The sequence below is a fragment of the Nerophis ophidion genome, linkage group LG23 (assembly GCF_033978795.1).
Source record: "Nerophis ophidion isolate RoL-2023_Sa linkage group LG23, RoL_Noph_v1.0, whole genome shotgun sequence".
NCBI lineage: Eukaryota > Metazoa > Chordata > Actinopteri > Syngnathiformes > Syngnathidae > Nerophis > Nerophis ophidion.
This window is the reverse complement of record NC_084633.1, coordinates 39,285,143-39,305,528: the sequence shown is the minus strand read 5'-3', so window position 1 is coordinate 39,305,528 and position 20,386 is coordinate 39,285,143. Positions and strand designations below refer to the sequence as shown.

The 20,386-nt window shown below is 40.7% G+C and overlaps 1 protein-coding gene across 4 annotated transcripts in view; it reads left to right on the top strand.

Annotated features, from left to right (window-relative positions):
* Window positions 1-14,148: 14,148 nt before the first annotated feature.
* The window catches only part of ep300b (E1A binding protein p300 b), a 112,826-nt gene continuing 106,588 nt past the window's right edge, over window positions 14,149-20,386 (top strand). For 2 of the 4 annotated variants that reach the window (XM_061884513.1, XM_061884512.1), the window contains exons 1-2: window positions 14,151-14,467; window positions 14,644-15,870. In XM_061884513.1, the coding sequence (XP_061740497.1) occupies window positions 15,777-15,870 (94 nt within the window). In that variant the 5' untranslated portion in view covers window positions 14,151-14,467; window positions 14,644-15,776. Of the gene's footprint in view, window positions 14,468-14,643; window positions 15,871-20,386 lie in introns of all 4 variants that reach the window. The other 2 variants (XM_061884511.1, XM_061884514.1) reach the window with 2 other exon arrangements.

The window sequence follows — 20,386 nt, the reverse complement described above, 5'->3', positions numbered from 1 at the left end:
ATGTCTCAAAGGACTGCACAAATCATTACGACTACAACATCCTCGGAAGAACCCACAAAAGGGCAAGGAAAACTCACACCCAGTGGGCAGGGAGAATTCACATCCAGTGGGACGCCAGTGACAATGCTGACTATGAGAAACCTTGGAGAGGACCTCAGATGTGGGCAACACCCCCCCCTCTAGGGGACCGAAAGCAATGGATGTCGAGCGGGTCTAACATGATACTGTGAAAGTTCAATCCATAGTGGCTCCAAGACAGCAGTGAGAGTCCCGTCCACAGGAAACCATCTCAAGCGGATCAGCAGCGTAGAGATGTCCCCAACCGATACAGGCGAGCGGTCCATCCTGGGTCTCGACTCTGGACAGTCAGTACTTCATCCATGGTCATCGGACCGGACCCCCTCCACAAGGGAAGGGGGGACATAGGAGAAAGAAAAGAAGCGGCAGATCAACTGGTCTAAAAAGGAGGTCTATTTAAAGGCTAGAGTATACAGATGAGTTTTAAGATGAGACTTAAATGCTGTGATCAAAATTATTCAACCCCCACACAATTTTGGTGTTTTAGCAAGTTGGACATTTATTCCGTATTTTGTTTATAGTCATATCAAATAAAGATGCATTAAATAGACAAATGCAACTTGAACTACAACATTATATTTTGTAACATTCCAAACAGTGTCATTTCTCTTAATATCTCATTGACAAAATTATTCAACCCCTTGAAGATCATAACTCTTAAGAACGGAATTTGAATAAGGTCTTTTCAATCAGGTGTTGAAAACACCTGTAGATGTGATTAGAACCATAACGAGCAACAATTAAACTGATTGAATAAGACTGTGACGCTCAGCTTCTTGTAGACCAGGGGTAGGGAACCTATGGCTCTAGAGCCAGATGTGGCTCTTTTGATGACTGCATCTGGCTCTCGGATAAATCTGAGCTGACATTTCTTAACACGATAAGTAATGAATAATTCCACTTGTAATCACAGTGTTAAAAATAACGTTCAAAATATAAAACATTTTCATGCTTTTTTATGTTCAAGAAGTTGCATTAATGGCAAGAAGTCATTTGTTTATTATTGGTTAGTGTGGGGCTTGCCCTCCTGGGGGTTATTCAGACCACCCACGAGCCTGGTTTAGGGTTACAATATTGTTTTATTTTATTTTTCTCTCAGTTGCTTTCCAGAAATTGTCTTTTTCTCTTTCGTCCTCATTCGCCCTCTGGCTCCAGCCCCAACCCTGTCTCTCCTCCTGGCTGCTGCTTATAACAGAGCGACAGGTGATTAGATAACAAGGCCCAGGTGGGCCGTCTACGCACCTGTCGCTGATTTCGAGGCCGGTCCTGGCAACATCCTGCTTTGCTGCAGGCCCGCAGGCCACGCCCCCTCCACAGTTAGCTTCAGAATAACAATGTTATTACAAAGAATAAGAGACCTATTCTACTCTGGAAATGATGGTCTTACTTAAAAATGCACGTGTTTAGTTGTGTTTAGTGTTAAAAAAAACCCATTATATGGCTCTTAGGGAAATACATTTTAAAATATTTGGCTTCTTGGCTCTCTCAGCCAAAAAGGTTCCGACCCCTGTTGTAGATGGTCAATGGTGTATTTGCAACATGGTGAAGTCCAGGGAGTGGTCAAAGAAGTCAAGAGAGGAGGTCATTTCTCTTCATAAGAAAGGATGTGGATATAAGAAAATAGCAAAGACATTACACATTCCAAGAGACACAGTTGGGAGCATAATTTGCAAGTTTAAAGCTAAAGACACGGTGGAAACACTACCTGGGCGTGGTAGAAAGAGGATGCTGTCCGGTATTTGAAGCGTACAGTGGTGAAAAACCCCCCGGGTAACAGCTGAGGAACTACAACAGGACATTGCAGAGGGGGGAACGCAGGTTTCGTCCCAGACAATAAGGCGCCTCCATGCCAGAACTCCCAGGCGCACCCCACTTCTGACTACCAGGCACAAGAAAAATAGACTCCAGTATGCCAAAAATCATCTGGACAAACCCCAAAGGTTTTGGGAAACTCTTCTATGGAGTGATGAGACAAAACTGGAACTCTTTGGGCCTATGAATCAACGTTATGTCTGGAGGAGAAAAAAATGAAGTTTACAAAGAGAAGAACACCTTGCCTACTGTTAAGCATGGTGGGGGGTCAATCATGCTCTGGGGCTGTTTCTCTGCCTCAGGTACCGGGAATCTCCAGCGCGTTCAAGGCATTATGAATTCTATTTCCTAGCAGGATATATTAGCTGCAAATGTCATGAAGTCAGTGAGGAAGCTGAGGCTTGGGAGACGTTGGACCTTCCAACAGGACAAGGATCCCAAGCATACCTCCAAATCAACATCAGAGTGGTTGCAGAAGAAGGGCTGGAAGTCTCTGGAGTGGCCTTCACAGTGGCCAGACCTAAATCCTCTAGAATAAGCTGTGGTGGGACTTGAAGAAGGCAGTTGCAGCACGCAAGCCCAAGAATATGAATGAACTGGAGGCCTTTGCCCAAGAGGAATGGGCTAAAATAGCTGTAGATGCTTGCAAGAAGCTTATGTATCACCTTTGAAGGATGTCATTACTGCCAAAGGATGTTCTACTAAGAACTAAAGATGCATGGAACTAGGGGCTTGAATCATTTTGTCAATGACATATTAAGAAAAATGTCCTTTTTTGGTATTTTGTAAAATACAGTGTTACAATTTAAGTTGCATTTGTCTATTTGACACATCTTTATTTGATATGACTATAAACAAAATACGGAATAAATGTCCAACTTGCTAAAACACCAAAATTGTGTGGGGGTTGAATAATTTTGATCACAACTGTATTGCATTGGTAATTTCCTCTGTTATTTTGATTGATGTTGAGATATTTGCTGGGAATCCATATTGGTTCTCCAAGAGCGTCCCACTTTTGTTGGTAAATATATCTAATATTGACTACTTTTTCCATGATTACGGAGAATTGTGGAAGTAATGAAACTGGTGTGTAGTCAGTAAAATGGTGTATGTCTCCATTCTTATTAATTAATACGTTAAGGTAACATGTGGAGTTCCCCAGGGTTCGGTCCTTGGCCCTGCACTCTTCAGCATCCACATGCTGCCGCTAGGTGACATCATACGCAAATACGGTGTTAGCTTTCACTGTTATGCTGATGACACCCAACTCTACATGCCCCTAAAGCTGACCAACACGCCGGACTGTAGTCAGCTGGAGGCGTGTCTTAATGAAATTAAACAATGGATGTCCGCCAACTTTTTGCAACTCAATGCCAAAAAAACGGAAATGCTGATTATCGGTCCTGCTTGACACCGACCTCTATTTAATAATACAACTCTAACATTTGACAACCAAACAATTAAACAAGGCGACACGGTAAAGAATCTGGGTGTTATCTTCGACCCAACTCTCTCCTTTGAGGCACACATTAAAAGCGTTACTAAAACGGCCTTCTTTCATCTCCGTAATATCGCTAAAATTCGCTCCATTTTGTCCACTAAAGACGCTGAGATCATTATCCATGCGTTTGTTACGTCTCGCCTCGACTACTGTAACGTATTATTTTCGGGTCTCCCCATGTCTAGCATTAAAAGATTACAGTTGGTACAAAATGCGGCTGCTAGACTTTTGACGAGAACAAGAAAGTTTGATCACATTACGCCTGTACTGTATATACCTTTATATACATATATACATACATATATACCTGTACTGTATATACCTTTATATACATATATATATACCTGTACTGTATATACCTTTATATACATATATACATACATATATACCTGTACTGGCTCACCTGCACTGGCTTCCTGTGCACTTAAGATGTGAATTTAAGGTTTTACTACTTACGTATAAAATACTACACGGTCTAGCTCCATCCTATCTTGCCGATTGTATTGTACCATATGTCCCGGCAAGAAATCTGTGTTCAAAGGACTCCGGCTTATTAGTGATTCCCAAAGCCCAAAAAAAGTCTGCAGGCTATAGAGCGTTTTCATTTCGGGCTCCAGTACTCTGGAATGCCTTCCCGGTAACAGTTCGAGATGCCACCTCAGTAGAAGCATTTAAGTCTCACCTTAAAACTCATTTTTATACTCTAGCCTTTAAATAGACCCCCTTTTTAGACCAGTTGATCTGCCGTTTCTTTTCTTTTTTCTTCTATGTCCCACTCTCCCTTGTGGAGGGGGTCCGGTCCGATCCGGTGGCCATGTACTTCTTGCCTGTGTATCGGCTGGGGACATCTCTGCGCTGCTGATCCGCCTCCGCTTGGGATGGTTTCCTGCTGGCTCCGCTGTGAACGGGACTCTCGCTGCTGTGTCGGATCCGCTTTGGACTGGCATCTCGCGACTGTGTGTATCCATCATGTTAGACCCGCTCGACATCCATTGCTTTCCTCCTCTCCAAGGTTCTCATAGTCATCATTGTCACCGACGTCCCACTGGGTGTCAGTTTTCCTTGCCCTTATGTGGGCCTACCGAGGATGTGGTAGTGGTTTGTGTTGTGGTTTGTGCAGCCCTTTGAGACACTAGTGATTTAGGGCTATATAAGTAAACATTGATTGATTGAATACGACTTTTGCGATTTTCATTTCGTCAGGGAATTTGCCGGTTAGAAATGATACGTTGCTGATATATGTCAGAGGTTCTGAAATGTCTCTGATAACCTTTTTTATCCTTACCATATCTATTCCATGACAGTTGGTTGAGGTCTTGGATTCACAATTTTGATTATTTCTTCTTCTGTCACATTCTTAAGAAACATGGAATTGGGATTTCTGTCTATGAGTTCACTCAAGTCCTTAACTGACCCATCATCTGAATTTGGAATTCTTTGTTCCAGATTTTTTTCTGATGTTAACAAAATAATCATTAAAACATTCAACTGTTAGGTTTATATTGTCATTATTTGTATTTCCATCTAGATCAGGCCGGGGCTATTATTTTGACTCGGGGGCCACATTTACAGAAAAAAATGCGTCTGGTGGCCGGTGTATCTGTTTTTATGAACATTAATACAAAACCTCACAATAATGTCTGACTGAATGCTAAAAATTTTATGACAGGCCGCCTTAAAAAAACATAATGTAATTTTACATTTTTCTATGAAGGATAAAACACTGAATATTGACAAAATATGAACGTCACACCCACTTTTGATCGACACATTTTACAATCAAGTGAAGTGCGACAAACATGCAACAAACAGTGAAATATGAACACGAAGGGTACAAAATAAACCCACCTACAATCTGATACATCACTAAGCTTTAGAACTTTGTTGTGAAAATCTCCTTCCACGTCTGTGGAAACGCTCCCCACCCACACTGCTTGGTGCCTCGTCTGAGCTGCTTTGACTTACATTACCATAGTAACTAATTAGATGACCATAGTAACTAATTAGATGACCATAGTAACTAATTAGATGACCATAGTAACTAATTACATGACCATAGTAACTAATTACATGACCATAGTAACTAATTAGATGACCATAGTAACTAATTAGATGACCATAGTAACTAATTAGATGACCATAGTAACTAAATAGATGACCATAGTAACTAATTAGATGACCATAGTTACTAATTAGATGACCATAGTAACTAAATAGATGACCATAGTAACTAATTAGATGACCATAGTAACTAATCAGATGACCATAGTAACTAATTAGATGACCATAGTAACTAATTAGATGACCATAGTAACTAATTAAATGACCATAGTAACTAATTAGATGACCATAGTAACTAATCAGACGACCATAGTAACTAATTAGATGACCATAGTAACTAATTAGATGACCATGGTAAGTAATTAGATGACCATAGTAACTAATTAGATGACCATAGTAACTAATTAGATGACCATAGTAACTAAATAGATGACCATAGTAACTAATTAGATGACCATAGTAACTAAATAGATGACCATAGTAACTAAATAGATGACCATAGTAACTAATTAGATGACCATAGTAACTAATCAGATGACCATAGTAACTAATTAGATGACCATGGTAACTAATTAGATGACCATGGTAAGTAATTGGATGACCATAGTAACTAATTAAATGACCATAGTAACTAATTAGATGACCATAGTAACTAATTAGATGACCATAGTAACTAATTAGATGACCATAGTAACTAATCGATGACCATAGTAACTAATTAGATGACCATAGTAACTAATTAGATGACCATAGTAACTAAATAGATGACCATAGTAACTAATTAGATGACCATAGTAACTAAATAGATGACCATAGTAACTAATTAGATGACCATAGTAACTAATTAGATGACCATAGTAACTAATTAGATGACCATAGTAACTAATCAGATGACCATAGTAACTAATTAGATGACCATAGTAACTAATTAAATGACCATAGTAACTAATTAGATGACCATAGTAACTAATTAGATGACCATAGTAACTAATTAGATGACCATAGTAACTAAATAGATGACCATAGTAACTAATTAGATGACCATGGTAAGTAATTAGATGACCATAGTAACTAATTAGATGACCATAGTAACTAATTAGATGACCATAGTAACTAATTAGATGACCATAGTAACTAAATAGATGAACATAGTAACTAATTAGATGACCATGGTAAGTAATTAGATGACCATAGTAACTAATTAGATGACCATAGTAACTAATTAGATGACCATAGTAACTAATTAGATGACCATAGTAACTAAATAGATGACCATAGTAACTAATTAGATGACCATAGTAACCAATTAGATGACCATAGTAACTAATTAGATGACCATAGTAACTAATTAGATGACCATAGTAACTAAATAGATGACCATAGTAACTAATTAGATGACCATAGTAACTAATTAGATGACCATAGTAACTAATTAGATGACCATAGTAACTAATTAGATGACCATAGTAACTAATTAGATGACCATAGTAACTAATTAGATGACCATAGTAACTAATTAGATGACCATAGTAACTAATTAGATGACCATGGTAAGTAATTAGATGACCATAGTAACTAATTAGATGACCATAGTAACTAATTAGATGACCATAGTAACTAATTAGATGACCATGGTAAGTAATTAGATGACCATAGTAACTAATTAAATGACCATAGTAACTAATTAGATGACCATAGTAACTAATTAGATGACCATAGTAACTAAATAGATGACCATAGTAACTAATTAGATGACCATAGTAACTAATTAGATGACCATAGTAACTAAATAGATGACCATAGTAACTAATTAGATGACCATAGTAACTAATCGATGACCATAGTAACTAATTAGATGACCATAGTAACTAATTAGATGACCATAGTAACTAATTAGATGACCATGGTAAGTAATTAGATGACCATAGTAACTAATTAAATGACCATAGTAACTAATTAGATGACCATAGTAACTAATTAGATGACCATAGTAACTAATTAGATGACCATAGTAACTAAATAGATGACCATAGTAACTAATTAGATGACCATAGTAACTAATTAGATGACCATAGTAACTAATTAGATGACCATAGTAACTAATTAGATGACCATGGTAAGTAATTAGATGACCATAGTAACTAATTAAATGACCATAGTAACTAATTAGATGACCATAGTAACTAATTAGATGACCATAGTAACTAATTAGATGACCATAGTAACTAAATAGATGACCATAGTAACTAATTAGATGACCATAGTAACTAATTAGATGACCATAGTAACTAATTAGATGACCATAGTAACTAATTAGATGACCATGGTAAGTAATTAGATGACCATAGTAACTAATTAAATGACCATAGTAACTAATTAGATGACCATAGTAACTAATTAGATGACCATAGTAACTAATTAGATGACCATAGTAACTAAATAGATGACCATAGTAACTAATTAGATGACCATAGTAACTAATTAGATGACCATAGTAACTAATTAAATGACCATAGTAACTAATTAGATGACCATAGTAACTAATTAGATGACCATGGTAAGTAATTAGATGACCATAGTAACTAATTAAATGACCATAGTAACTAATTAGATGACCATAGTAACTAATTAGATGACCATAGTAACTAATTAGATGACCATAGTAACTAATTAGATGACCATAGTAACTAATTAGATGACCATGGTAAGTAATTAGATGACCATAGTAACTAATTAAATGACCATAGTAACTAATTAGATGACCATAGTAACTAATTAGATGACCATAGTAACTAATTAGATGACCATAGTAACTAAATAGATGACCATAGTAACTAATTAGATGACCATAGTAACTAATTAGATGACCATAGTAACTAATTAAATGACCATAGTAACTAATTAGATGACCATAGTAACTAATTAGATGACCATGGTAAGTAATTAGATGACCATAGTAACTAATTAAATGACCATAGTAACTAATTAGATGACCATAGTAACTAATTAGATGACCATAGTAACTAATTAGATGACCATAGTAACTAATTAGATGACCATAGTAACTAAATAGATGACCATAGTAACTAATTAGATGACCATAGTAACTAATTAGATGACCATAGTAACTAATTAAATGACCATAGTAACTAATTAGATGACCATAGTAACTAATTAGATGACCATGGTAAGTAATTAGATGACCATAGTAACTAATTAGATGACCATAGTAACTAATTAAATGACCATAGTAACTAATTAGATGACCATAGTAACTAAATAGATGACCATAGTAACTAATTAGATGACCATAGTAACTAATCAGATGACCATAGTAACTAATCAGATGACCATAGTAACTAATTAGATGACCATAGTAACTAATTAGATGACCATGGTAAGTAATTAGATGACCATAGTAACTAATTAGATGACCATAGTAACTAATTAGATGACCATAGTAACTAATTAGATGACCATAGTAACTAAATAGATGACCATAGTAACTAATTAGATGACCATAGTAACTAAATAGATGACCATAGTAACTAATTAGATGACCATAGTAACTAATTAGATGACCATAGTAACTAATTAGATGACCATAGTAACTAAATAGATGACCATAGTAACTAATTAGATGACCATAGTAACTAATTAGATGACCATAGTAACTAATCAGATGACCATAGTAACTAATTAGATGACCATAGTAACTAATTAGATGACCATAGTAACTAATTAGATGACCATAGTAACTAATCAGATGACCATAGTAACTAATTAGATGACCATAGTAACTAATTAGATGACCATAGTAACTAATTAGATGACCATAGTAACTGGTATATCATCCATAAGCGCAGATTCCAACCATTGAAATACGACTTACGGATGTTAGAAAACATCACTGCACATCATAATGGCAGCTACACTTTCCATCTTAAAGATCTACAAATAATTATTTGGGAATGTTTGCTCTAGAGCAGGGGTCGGGAACCTTTTTGGCTGAGAGAGCCATGAAAGCCAAATATTTCAAAATGTATTTCCGTGAGAGCCATATCATATTTTTTAACACTCAATACAACTAAATGCGTGCATTTTTAAGTAAGACCAACATTTTTAGAGTCTAAAAAGTCTCTTATTCTTTATCATAACATTGTTCTTCTGAAGCTAACCAATAATAAATAAAATGTCTGTTGATCATGTTTTTGTTTGGCCATGTGCTGTTTGTCTTTTGGACTCTTTAAGTTCCTGTTTTTTTCCACTCCCTTGTCTGGTTTCCTTGGTTACTCATTTTGTCCACCTGTCTCTGGTGGACAAAATGCCCGCTCACCTGCTCCCCGAGCACTAATCAGAGGCAGTATTTAAGCTCGTCTTTGCCAGTCAGTCGCCCTGGCATCAATGTGATCTTTTCTTGCTCTGTGCTGACTTGTTTCATGCCTTGCCATAGTTTCGTGCTTCATGCCATGCCATGTAAGTTTTGTTTGATTTATGTTCATAGTCTGTTTATGCTTTAGCTTTCTTCTTTAACCAAAGTTGTGCATCCGCTGTGAGCGATTTTTGTTTGTATCTTTTTTTATTTCAAATTAAGTCATGTTTTTACTTAAATGCCATGTCCCGAGTAGTCCGTCTGCCTTCCTGGGACACCGACCAGGAAGCTGCGACCCCCCCATCGTGACATAAAATACTTCTTACCATTAATGCGACTTCTTGAACAGGTGCGGTAGGAAACGGACGGATGGATTTAAATGTATGAGAATGTTTTATATTTTGAACGTTATTTTTAGCACTGTGAATTCCAGCGGAATTATTCATAATTATCGTGTTAAGCAATGTCAGCTAAGATTTATCTGAGAGCCAGATGCAGTCATCCAAAGAGCCACATCTGGCTCTAGAGCCATAGGTTCCCTACCCCTGTTCTAGAAAGTACTGAAGGTAATCTTTCTTAGCAGCATTTTTAATGTTGCTATTTAGGATGCCCCATGTTACTCTCATGTTGTTTCTGTTCTTCTTTAATAATTGACTGTAGTATTCCTTCTTACCAATTTGCTTGGTTTTATATTTCTTATACTTGTTTTCTGCCTCTATAGATCTCTGTGTTATAATATTTGATGTAATGTGTTTTTTTGTGACAAGCATTTTTCAGTCATCCCTTTATCAGCCTTGATGCTGAGTGCCAAGCAGGGAGGTAATGGCTCCCGTTTTTATAGTCTTTGGTATGACTCGGCCGATCTCAGGACGGACACTCTAACCACTATGTAATCCTCGTTTTTCATTGTCCCATTAAGAGCACCAGTTCCACTGGCAGCAAAACAGGCCCAGAGCATAATACTACCACCACCATGCTCGACGGTAGGAATGGTGTTCCTGGGATTAAAGGCCTCACCTTTTCTCCGCCAAACATATTGCTGGGTATTGTGGCCAAGCAGCTCCATTTTTGTTTTATCTGACATCACATGGACAAAGATAAGACCTTCTGGAGGAAAGTTATGTGGTCAGGTGGGACAAGAGTGGTCCGGTGGCCATGGATGAAGTGCCGGCTGTCCAGAGTCGGGACCCGGGGTGGACCGCTCGCCTGTGCATCGTTTGGAGACATATCTGCGCTGCTGACCCGCCTCCGCTCGGGATGGTCTCCTGCTGGCCCCACTATGGACTGGACTCTCACTATGATGTTAGATCCACTATGGACTGGACTCTCACTATGATGTTAGATCCACTATGGACTGGACTCTCACTATGATGTTAGATCCACTATGGACTGGACTCTCACACTATTATGTTAGATCCACTATGGACTGGACTCTCTCACTATTATGCTAGATCCACTATGGACTGGACTCTCACACTATTATGTTCGATCCACTATGGACTGGACTCTCACTATTATGTTAGATACACTAGGGACTGGACTCTCACTATTATGTTCGATCCACTATGGACTGGACTCTCACTATTATGTTAGATCCACTATGGACTGGACTCTCACTATTATGTTCGATCCACTATGGACTGGACTCTCACTATTATGTTAGATACACTAGGGACTGGACTCTCACAGTATTTTGCTCAATCCGTTATCGGCTGGACTCTCACTATTATATAAGATCCACTATGGACTGGATTCTCACAATATTATGTTAGATCCACTATGGACTGGATTCTCACTATTAGGTTAGATCCACTATGGACTGGATTCTCACTATTATGTTAAATCCACTATGGACTGGACTCTCACTATGTTAAATCCACTATGGACTGGACTCTCACTATTATGTTAGATCCACTATGGACTGGACTCTCACTATTATGTTAGATCCACTATGGACTAGATTCTCACTATTATGTTAAATCCACTATGGACTGGACTCTCACTATGTTAAATCCTCTATGGACTGGACTCTCACTATCATGTTAGATCTACTATGGACTGGACTCTCACACTACTATGTTAAATCCACTATGGAATGGACTCTCACTATTATGTTAGATCCACTATGGACTGGACTTTCATAATATTATGTTATATCCACTATGGACTGGACTCTCACTATTATGTTGGATCCACTATGGACTGGATTCTCACTATTATGTTAAATCCACTATGGACTGGACTCTCACTATTATGTTAGATCCACTATGGACTGGACTCACACTATTATGTTAGATCCACTATGGACTTGACTTTCATAATATTATGTTAGATCCACAACGGACTGGAATCTCACTATTATGTTAGATCCACTAAAGACTGGACTCTCACTATTATGTTAGATCCACTATGGACTGGACTCTCACACTATTATGTTAAATCCACTATGGACTGGACTCTCACACTATTATGTTAGATCCACTATGGACTGGACTTTCACACTATTATTTTAGATCCACTATGGACTGGACTTTCACAATATTACATCAGACCCACTCAAAGTCCATTGCATCCAGTCTCCCCCAGGGTGGGATTTCCCACATTTGCGGTCCTCACCAAGGTTTCTCATAGTCATTCTCATTCACATCCCACTGGGTTGTGAGTTTTTCCTTGCCCTTATGTGGGACACTTGTGAGTTATTTAGGGCTATATAAATAAACGATTGATTGATTGAAGAGTTGAGCTGTTTGGCCACACAACTTGTAGTTTTGGCCCTGTGACGAGGCGGCGACTTGTCCAGCGTGTACACCGCTTTACGCCTGAATGCAGCTCTGATAGGCTCTAGCGGCCCCTGCCGCCCCGAAAGGGACAAGCGGTAGAAAAATGGATGGATGGGTGCGGCCTCAGGAAGGGGAAACAGTGCACTGTCAACACCGTGTAATGTGCGGATGGTGTTCTGCTGACCTCGACTGCGGATGTTGTGGATCGGTGGAAGGAATACTTCGAAGACCTCCTCAATCCCACCAACACGTCTTCCTATGAGGAAACGGTGCCTGGGGAATCTGTGGTGGACTCTCCTATTTCTGGGGATGAGGTTGCTTAGGTAGTTAAAAAGCTCCTCGGTGGCAAGGCCCCGGAGGTAGATGAGATCCGCCCGGAGTTCCTTAAGGCTCTGGATGCTGTGGGGCTGTCTTGGTTGACAAGACTCTGCAGCATCGCGTGGACATCGGGGGCGGTACCTCTGGATTGGCAGACCAGGGTGGTGGTCCCTCTCTTTAAGGGGGACCGGAGGGTGTGTTCCCACTATGGTGGGATCACACTCCTCAGCCTTCCCGGTAAGGTTTATTCAGGTGTACTGGAGAGGAGGCTACGCCGGATAGTCGAACCTCGGATTCAGGAGGAACAGTGTGGTTTTCGTCCTGGTCGTGGAACTGTGGACCAGCTCTATACTCTCGGCAGGGTTCTTGAGGGTGCATGGGAGTTTGCCCAACCAGTCTACATGTGCTTTGTGGACTTGGAGAAGGCATTCGACCGTGTCCCTCGGGATGTCCTGTGGGGAGTGCTCAGAGAGTATGGGGTATCGGACTGTCTTATTGTGGCGGTCCACTCCCTGTATGATCAGTGCCAGAGCTTGGTCCGCATTGCCGGCAGTAAGTCGGACACATTTCCAGTGAGGGTTGGACTCTGCCAAGGCTGCCCTTTGTGACCAATTCTGTTCTTAACTTTTATGGACAGAATTTCTAGGCGCAGCCAAGGCGTTGAGGGGTTCCGGTTTGGTGGCCGCGGGATTAGGTCTCTGCTTTTTGCAGATGATCTGGTCCTGATGGCTTCATCTGGCCGCGATCTTCAGCTCTCACTGGATCAGTTCACAGCAGAGTGTGAAGCGACCGGAATGAGAATCAGCACCTCCAAGTCCGACTCCATGGTTCTCTCCCGGAAAAGGGTGGAGTGCCATCTCCGGGTTGGGGAGGAGATCTTGCCCCATGTGGAGGAGTTCAAGTACCTAGGAGTCTTGTTCACGAGTGAGGGAAGAGTGGATCGTGAGATCGACAGGCGGATCGGTGCGGCGTCTTTAATAATGCGGACGCTGTACCGATCTGTTGTGGTGAAGAAGGAGCTGAGCCGGAAGGCAAAGCTCTCAATTTACCAGTCGATCTACGTTCCCATCCTCACCTATGGTCATGAGCATTGTGTTATGACCGAAAGGATAAGATCATGGGTATAAGCGGCCGAAATGAGTTTCATCCGCTGTGTAGCGGGGCTCTCCCTAAGACATAGGGTGAGAAGCTCTGCCATCCGGGAGGAACTCAAAGTAAAGCCGCTGCTCCTCCACATGGAGAGGAGCCAGATGAGGTGGTTCGGGCATCTGGTCAGGATGCCACTTGAACGCCTCCCTAGAAAGGTGTTTAGGGCACGTCCGACCGGTAGGAGGCCACGGGGAAGACCCAGGACACGTTGGGAAGACTATGTCTCCCGACTGGCCTGGGAGCTTCTCGGGATCCCCCGGGAAGAGCTCGACGAAGTGGCTGGGGAGAGGAGAGTCTGGGCTTCCCTGCTTAGGCTGCTGCCCCTGTGACCGGACCTCGGATACGCTGAAGAAGATGGATGGGTGGCATTATAATGAAACTTTTTCAAAACAGGTTAGAAAAGCTCCACCTAAAAACCTATTTTTAAAAATAGATTATTCGAAAGATAATTTATTTTTAATCGATTTTTGAAAATGATGAATTATTTTAGACTGAATCATAATTTTTTTATTGTGCGATGAAAGAAATTAAAGTATCAAAAGTGTCCCCTCCGTCCTTTGAATTTTCAGCGTGAGAGCGGTGTCGACCGAGCCTTTCCGGAGTGTCCCGAACGCTTCCGAAGACTTCCTCCTCTTCACGCCTAATGTTGCCCTACCTCCAGCCCTCCCCCCGCATCACAGGAGTAGAAACAACAAGCCGCCATTTTGTTTGTGCGGACTGACCGTCCGACCGAAGGAGATCACCGAGGGAAGGAGCGACTCCGGCGACCCCGCCACCGACGCTCGGCTTGGGGCGGTAAAGGAAAACGGAGAGAGGGAAAAGACGCCACCGGGAATAGAAAAAGGCGGCCGCGGAGGAGGAAGGCAGGAGGTGTTTGCGGAAGAAGGCGACATATCACAACCAGCAGGGGAAATTGCGGAAAAAAAAGGGCTGCTCCACAAACATGACAATTAATAATGTGTGCGTCGCGGAGGAAGGAAATAGTCCGCTTAGACAATGATATAAATGCACTGCTGGTGGGTTTAAAGAGAAGGCATCTCCATCACAAAGACTCATTTTCATCCAATCTCCGCGAACAGTGAGTGTTCCTCCACTAATAAACCTGCAAAGAGAACCACTTCATCGGATCAATGTGATTGGCAACGTCGGCTGCGAATAAAGTCTGCTTCAGCATCGCTTGTTGATGTTTTCTGACAAGTTTCTCTGCACGTTTGCATGCAGCGACGTTAGACGCCGTGCAATATATCAAGTGGACACTTTTTTATTTTATTTTTCCTTTTGCACGATCCCACACTTGGGTGCTGCGAACATGCAGGCACCAGTTGATGACATTTTCACAGCGGGATTCTGCAGCAATGTGTGCCCGGGGCGCTGAGGGTCCCCCCGGCCTTGCATGAGACTTGAAAAAAAGTTTGTTGGTTTTTTTTTTTAGAGGATTTTGCGTCGCCGACTATGGCGGATAAGAGCGAGCACAGATCCCGGGACACAGCGGCCGAGGCTCCATGACTCCACCTTCCAATCTGCGAGGAAACTAACTCTCCGCCAGGGGAGGAGTGGGCTGCTCTCTCCCTGCACACGAGCCGCGGAACACTGTGGAACACTTCCCCAACATCCCCTCCCGTCCCCCGAGCGGTGGGGGGGACGATCACAGGCCTCTGTGGATCTAAAACTTTTTTTTTTTTTTTTGGATTTGTCCAAAAATATGGCCGATAATGTCTTGGATTCCGGTCCGCCTTCAGCCAAGAGGCCCAAGCTGTCCTCGCCAGCTCTCTCCGTGTCTGCGAGTGATGGAAACGGTATGTATGTATGTATATATGTATGGTGATGCACATTTATCAGGAGAAACTCACATTTAGGCAACTTGCAAACCACGGCTCGGCCACACGCACGGTTCTAACACAGTTTGCTTTAAAAATAAAATAAAAATTAAAAAAAGTATGTTTTGCATACTTTTCTGTTTTGAAGCGTTAGCCCGGAGGCTAACCAGCTAGCGGACGAGATCCAGCTCCAAACAATGGGAGAGTGGCGTCGCTACCACTCGTCAAAGAGTTTACTTTCCGCCTTTCAAAGTGAGCATAATTGCACCGACGCTGTATAAAAACGTCCACAAATGCTCGCGGAGTGTGAGAAAATGAACACGGGCTCTAATTTATCGCCAGCATTTTGAAGAAGAAGGGGGCTAGCTAGCCAGCTAGCAGCCGGCGCTAGTTAGCCAGCTAGCTAAACAAACTCGAGTCGGTTCGCTCAACAGCGTCTTAAGCACGACCAAACACGTCGAATATGCTTACAAATAAACGCCAACAAACGTTTAATGGTCGACGTTTTATCCGCAGCGAAGAAATTGGGGATTTGCGGGCTATTGTCGTAAAGCAGCTAACCATTGTTTGTGCCTACTAGGGATGTGGAGGAAAAAATCGATTCGAATACGAATCGCGATTCAGAATCGATTATCATTTAAAAAAAAAACGATTTATTTTTATTTTTCATCAATCCAACAACACAATACACAGCAATACCATTTTCCCCCCTGTCCAGCTTCTCAGGCAAATCATATAGTTCAGGGGTCTCAAACTCAATTTACCTGGGGGCCACTGGATGCAGAAACTGGGTGAGGCTGGGCCGCAAGAGAAGATATCCTAAAAAAATCTATAATGCACTTTTTAATGAATTCACTTTCCTTGAATGGCTTTCCCGCCCTAGCAACATACTTGCCGACTCTCGCGATCTTACGGGAAACACCCGAATATCAGTGCCCCTCCCGTCAATCTCCCGGGGCAATCATTCACCCAGTTTTCACCCGGACAACAATAGTTAGGGCGCAACGTGATGGCACTGCCTTTGGAGTCCTCTACGACCTACCGTCTCATCCAATTTTCCACCATACAAACAGTGTCATAGTGCCAGTCACATATTGTACGAGGCTTCTGCAGAACCACGGGAGTGACTGCAACGCGTACTTAGTCAACAGCCATACAGGTCACACTGAGGGTGGTCGTTTGAACAACTTTACCAGTTACAAATATGCGCCACACTGTGAACCCACACCAAACAAGATTGACAAACACATTTCTGGAACATCCAAAACACAACAGAACAAATACCCAGAATCCAATACAGCCCTAACTCTTCCAGGCTACAATAGGAGGCAGGGTTGGGGGGGCGGGGATTGATTGATTGATTGATACTTTTATTAGTAGATTGCACAGTACAGTACATATTCCGTACAATTGACCACTAAATGGTAACACCCGAATAAGTTTTTCAACTTGTTTAAGTCGGGGTCCACGTTAATCAATTCATGGTATGTATGTATGGATGTATATTGTACCCCGGAAGAGTTGTGGCTGCATGGGATTCTGGGTATTTGTTCTGTTGTGTTATGATGCGGATGTTCTCCCCAAAATGTGTTTGTCATTCTTATTTGGTGTGGATTCACAGTGTGGCGCATAGTTGTAAAAGTGTAAAAGTTGTTTATAGAGCCACCCTCAGTGTGACCTGTGTGGCTGTTGATCAACTATGTCTTGCAGTCGCTTACTGCGTCTACAAGTATTGACTACAACATGTGGCTGGGCTGGCACTATGCTAGTACAGGTTGAAGAGGACGCTTAAGGCAGTGTCTCTAAGGTGCCCTCCTAATATTGTTGTTAAGGTGAAATTCAAGAGAGTGATTATCCCCGGAGGGTCACTGACATCGGGAGTCTCCCGGAAAAATCCAGGGTATAAAAGTATGACGCTGTAAAGCACCATTCATGTAAAACTTGCGCGCCGCACCAACATAAAATTTTCACATCAACGTGCGGGCCGCAAAATAACGTCTCGCGGGCCACGTGTTTGAGACCCCTGACATAGTTGATTTATATGACCATATCGGCTGTTCAGATTTACTTTACAAAAGATGTTATTTAGAGGTTTTGTGGGCAAAATAGAGAGCCCCTGTTGAAGGACTATTTATTTATTTACGAGTTAACATGTATAAAATGAAAACGTGTTTGTGTCTTATATAGGGATTGTAAATGTTAAACAGCGCATCTCTGTAGAATTTTTTTCATATTTCCAGTATGACTGATATAATCGTATGGTCAGAGTGCAGAAGTGTTACTACCGTGACGTCAATCTCCGAAAAAGATTATTGAAGACTAGGAGTGTGTGAAAAAATATATTTAGATTAGAATCACGATTCTAACGTTGTGCGAATCAGAATCGATTCTCATTTTAAAAAAATCAATTTATTTATTTATTTTTTATTTATATAGGCTGTTGCTCCCGCGACCCGACCTCGGATAAGCGGAAGATGATGGATAGATGGATGGATATTTTTTATTTTTTATCAATCCAACAAAACAATACACAGCAATACCATAACAATGCAGTCCAACTCCAAAACCAAACATTACCCAGCAACACTCAGAACTGCAATAAACAGAGCAATTGAGAGGAGACACAAACACGACACAGAACAAACCAAAAGTAGTGAAACAAAAATGAATATTATCAACAACAGTATCAATATTAGTTATAATTTCAGCATAGCAGTGATTAAAAATCCCTCATTGACATTATCATTAGACATTTATAAAAAATAATAAAAAAGAACAATAGTGTCACAGTGGCTTACACTTGCATCACATCTCATAAACTTGACAACACACTGTGTCCAATGTTTTCACAACAATAAAATAAGTCATATTTTTTGTTCATTTAATAATTAAAACAAATTTACATTATTGCAATCAGTTGATAAAACATTGTCCTTTACAATTTATAAAAGCTTTTCTACAAAAATCTACTACTCTGCTTGCATGTCAGCAGACTGGGGTAGATCCTGCTGAAATCTATGTATTGAATGAATACAGAATCTTTTTAAATCGGAAAAATGTTGTTTTTGAATCGAGAATCGCGTTGAATGGAAAAAATCTATAAATAATCAAATCACGACCCCAAGAATCAATATTGAATTGAATCGTGGGACACCCAAAGATTCGCAGCCCTAGTGCCTACATTATGAGCCCAAGTTGCGCCAAAAGCGCACATAATCGCGACCCAACGCCAGGCGGCAGTTTGTTGTGTTTAACGGTGGTGTTGTTTTTTATAGTGTTGGCGTTCACAAAGGATCGCCGAGCACTTGAAAGCGTCTCGTTGCACGTCCGGGGTCCCGAGTGGTTTTCACTTTTTGTTGGAGCGACAATGCCACTCTCTGCCTCCATTGTCTGGATGCGCAGTGGCGATGCGCCGCAGCTGCTGCTCACTTTTCCAAATAATCCCGTCTTCTCCTTTTGCTAAGTGCTGGACTTGACTTGAGTCGTTTACAGCGGCTTAACTTGAACGCTGTAAACTTTTCTTTTTGTCATGTATCCTTAGAGCTAGGACTGGGCGATATGGCATTTTTTAATATCTCAATATTTTGAGCCATATCGCGATACACAATATAAGGGGTGTCCAAAGTGCGGCCCGGGGGCCATTTGCGGCCCACAGGTAATTTTTAACACCCCTTTACTATATATATCTCCATATTTTGCTTTAGCCTTGAATGAACACTTGATGCATATAATCACAGCAGTATGAAGATTCCATGTGTCTACATTAAAACATTCTTCTTCATACTGCATTAATATATGCTACTTTTTAACTTTTATGCAGAGAGGGAAATCACAACTAAGTCAATTGACCAAAAGTGTATTTATTAAAGTTATTAAGTTATGGCACAAACATTCAAGTCCTTTCCAAAACAGAAAGTGCAAGATTGTCAGAGACATTTTAAGTGTCAAATAAAAATGAGCTGCATAACTAAATTTTTCCCCGTAGAAGAAGAAGCGCACTTCTTCTTCTATGAGGGAAAAATAAGTCGGTGGCTGCTTACCGTAGTTGCAAGACCTGTTGTGGCTCAATATTGGTCCATATATAAGGCGCACTGTCAGGTTTTAAGAAAATTTTAGGTTTTTAGGTGTGCCTTATAGTGCGGAAAATACGGTAAATCGTAATTTAACTATTTATTTATTATTTGTATTTATTACTCATTGGGGGTAGGGTTTGCAAATATCTGCTTCTTCTTACTTCTTTTCAGACATGCTGTAATTGTGCGGTATCATATTGTAACTGTATGCATTTCCGAAATAAACAACAATTAATTTCAATTTAAAAAGGCGATACTATCCATCTTGAATTTTACCACGGTGTCGTTACATCTCGACACAGGTGTATGGCTTCTTTCGTTCATTAAAGGTTTCAACCGCTCCAGTTGTAGTGTAAAAATGCTCATTGTCATTTCTGTATTATTATTTATTTCGGTAACTGCTTCTTTGCTATCACTTTTGC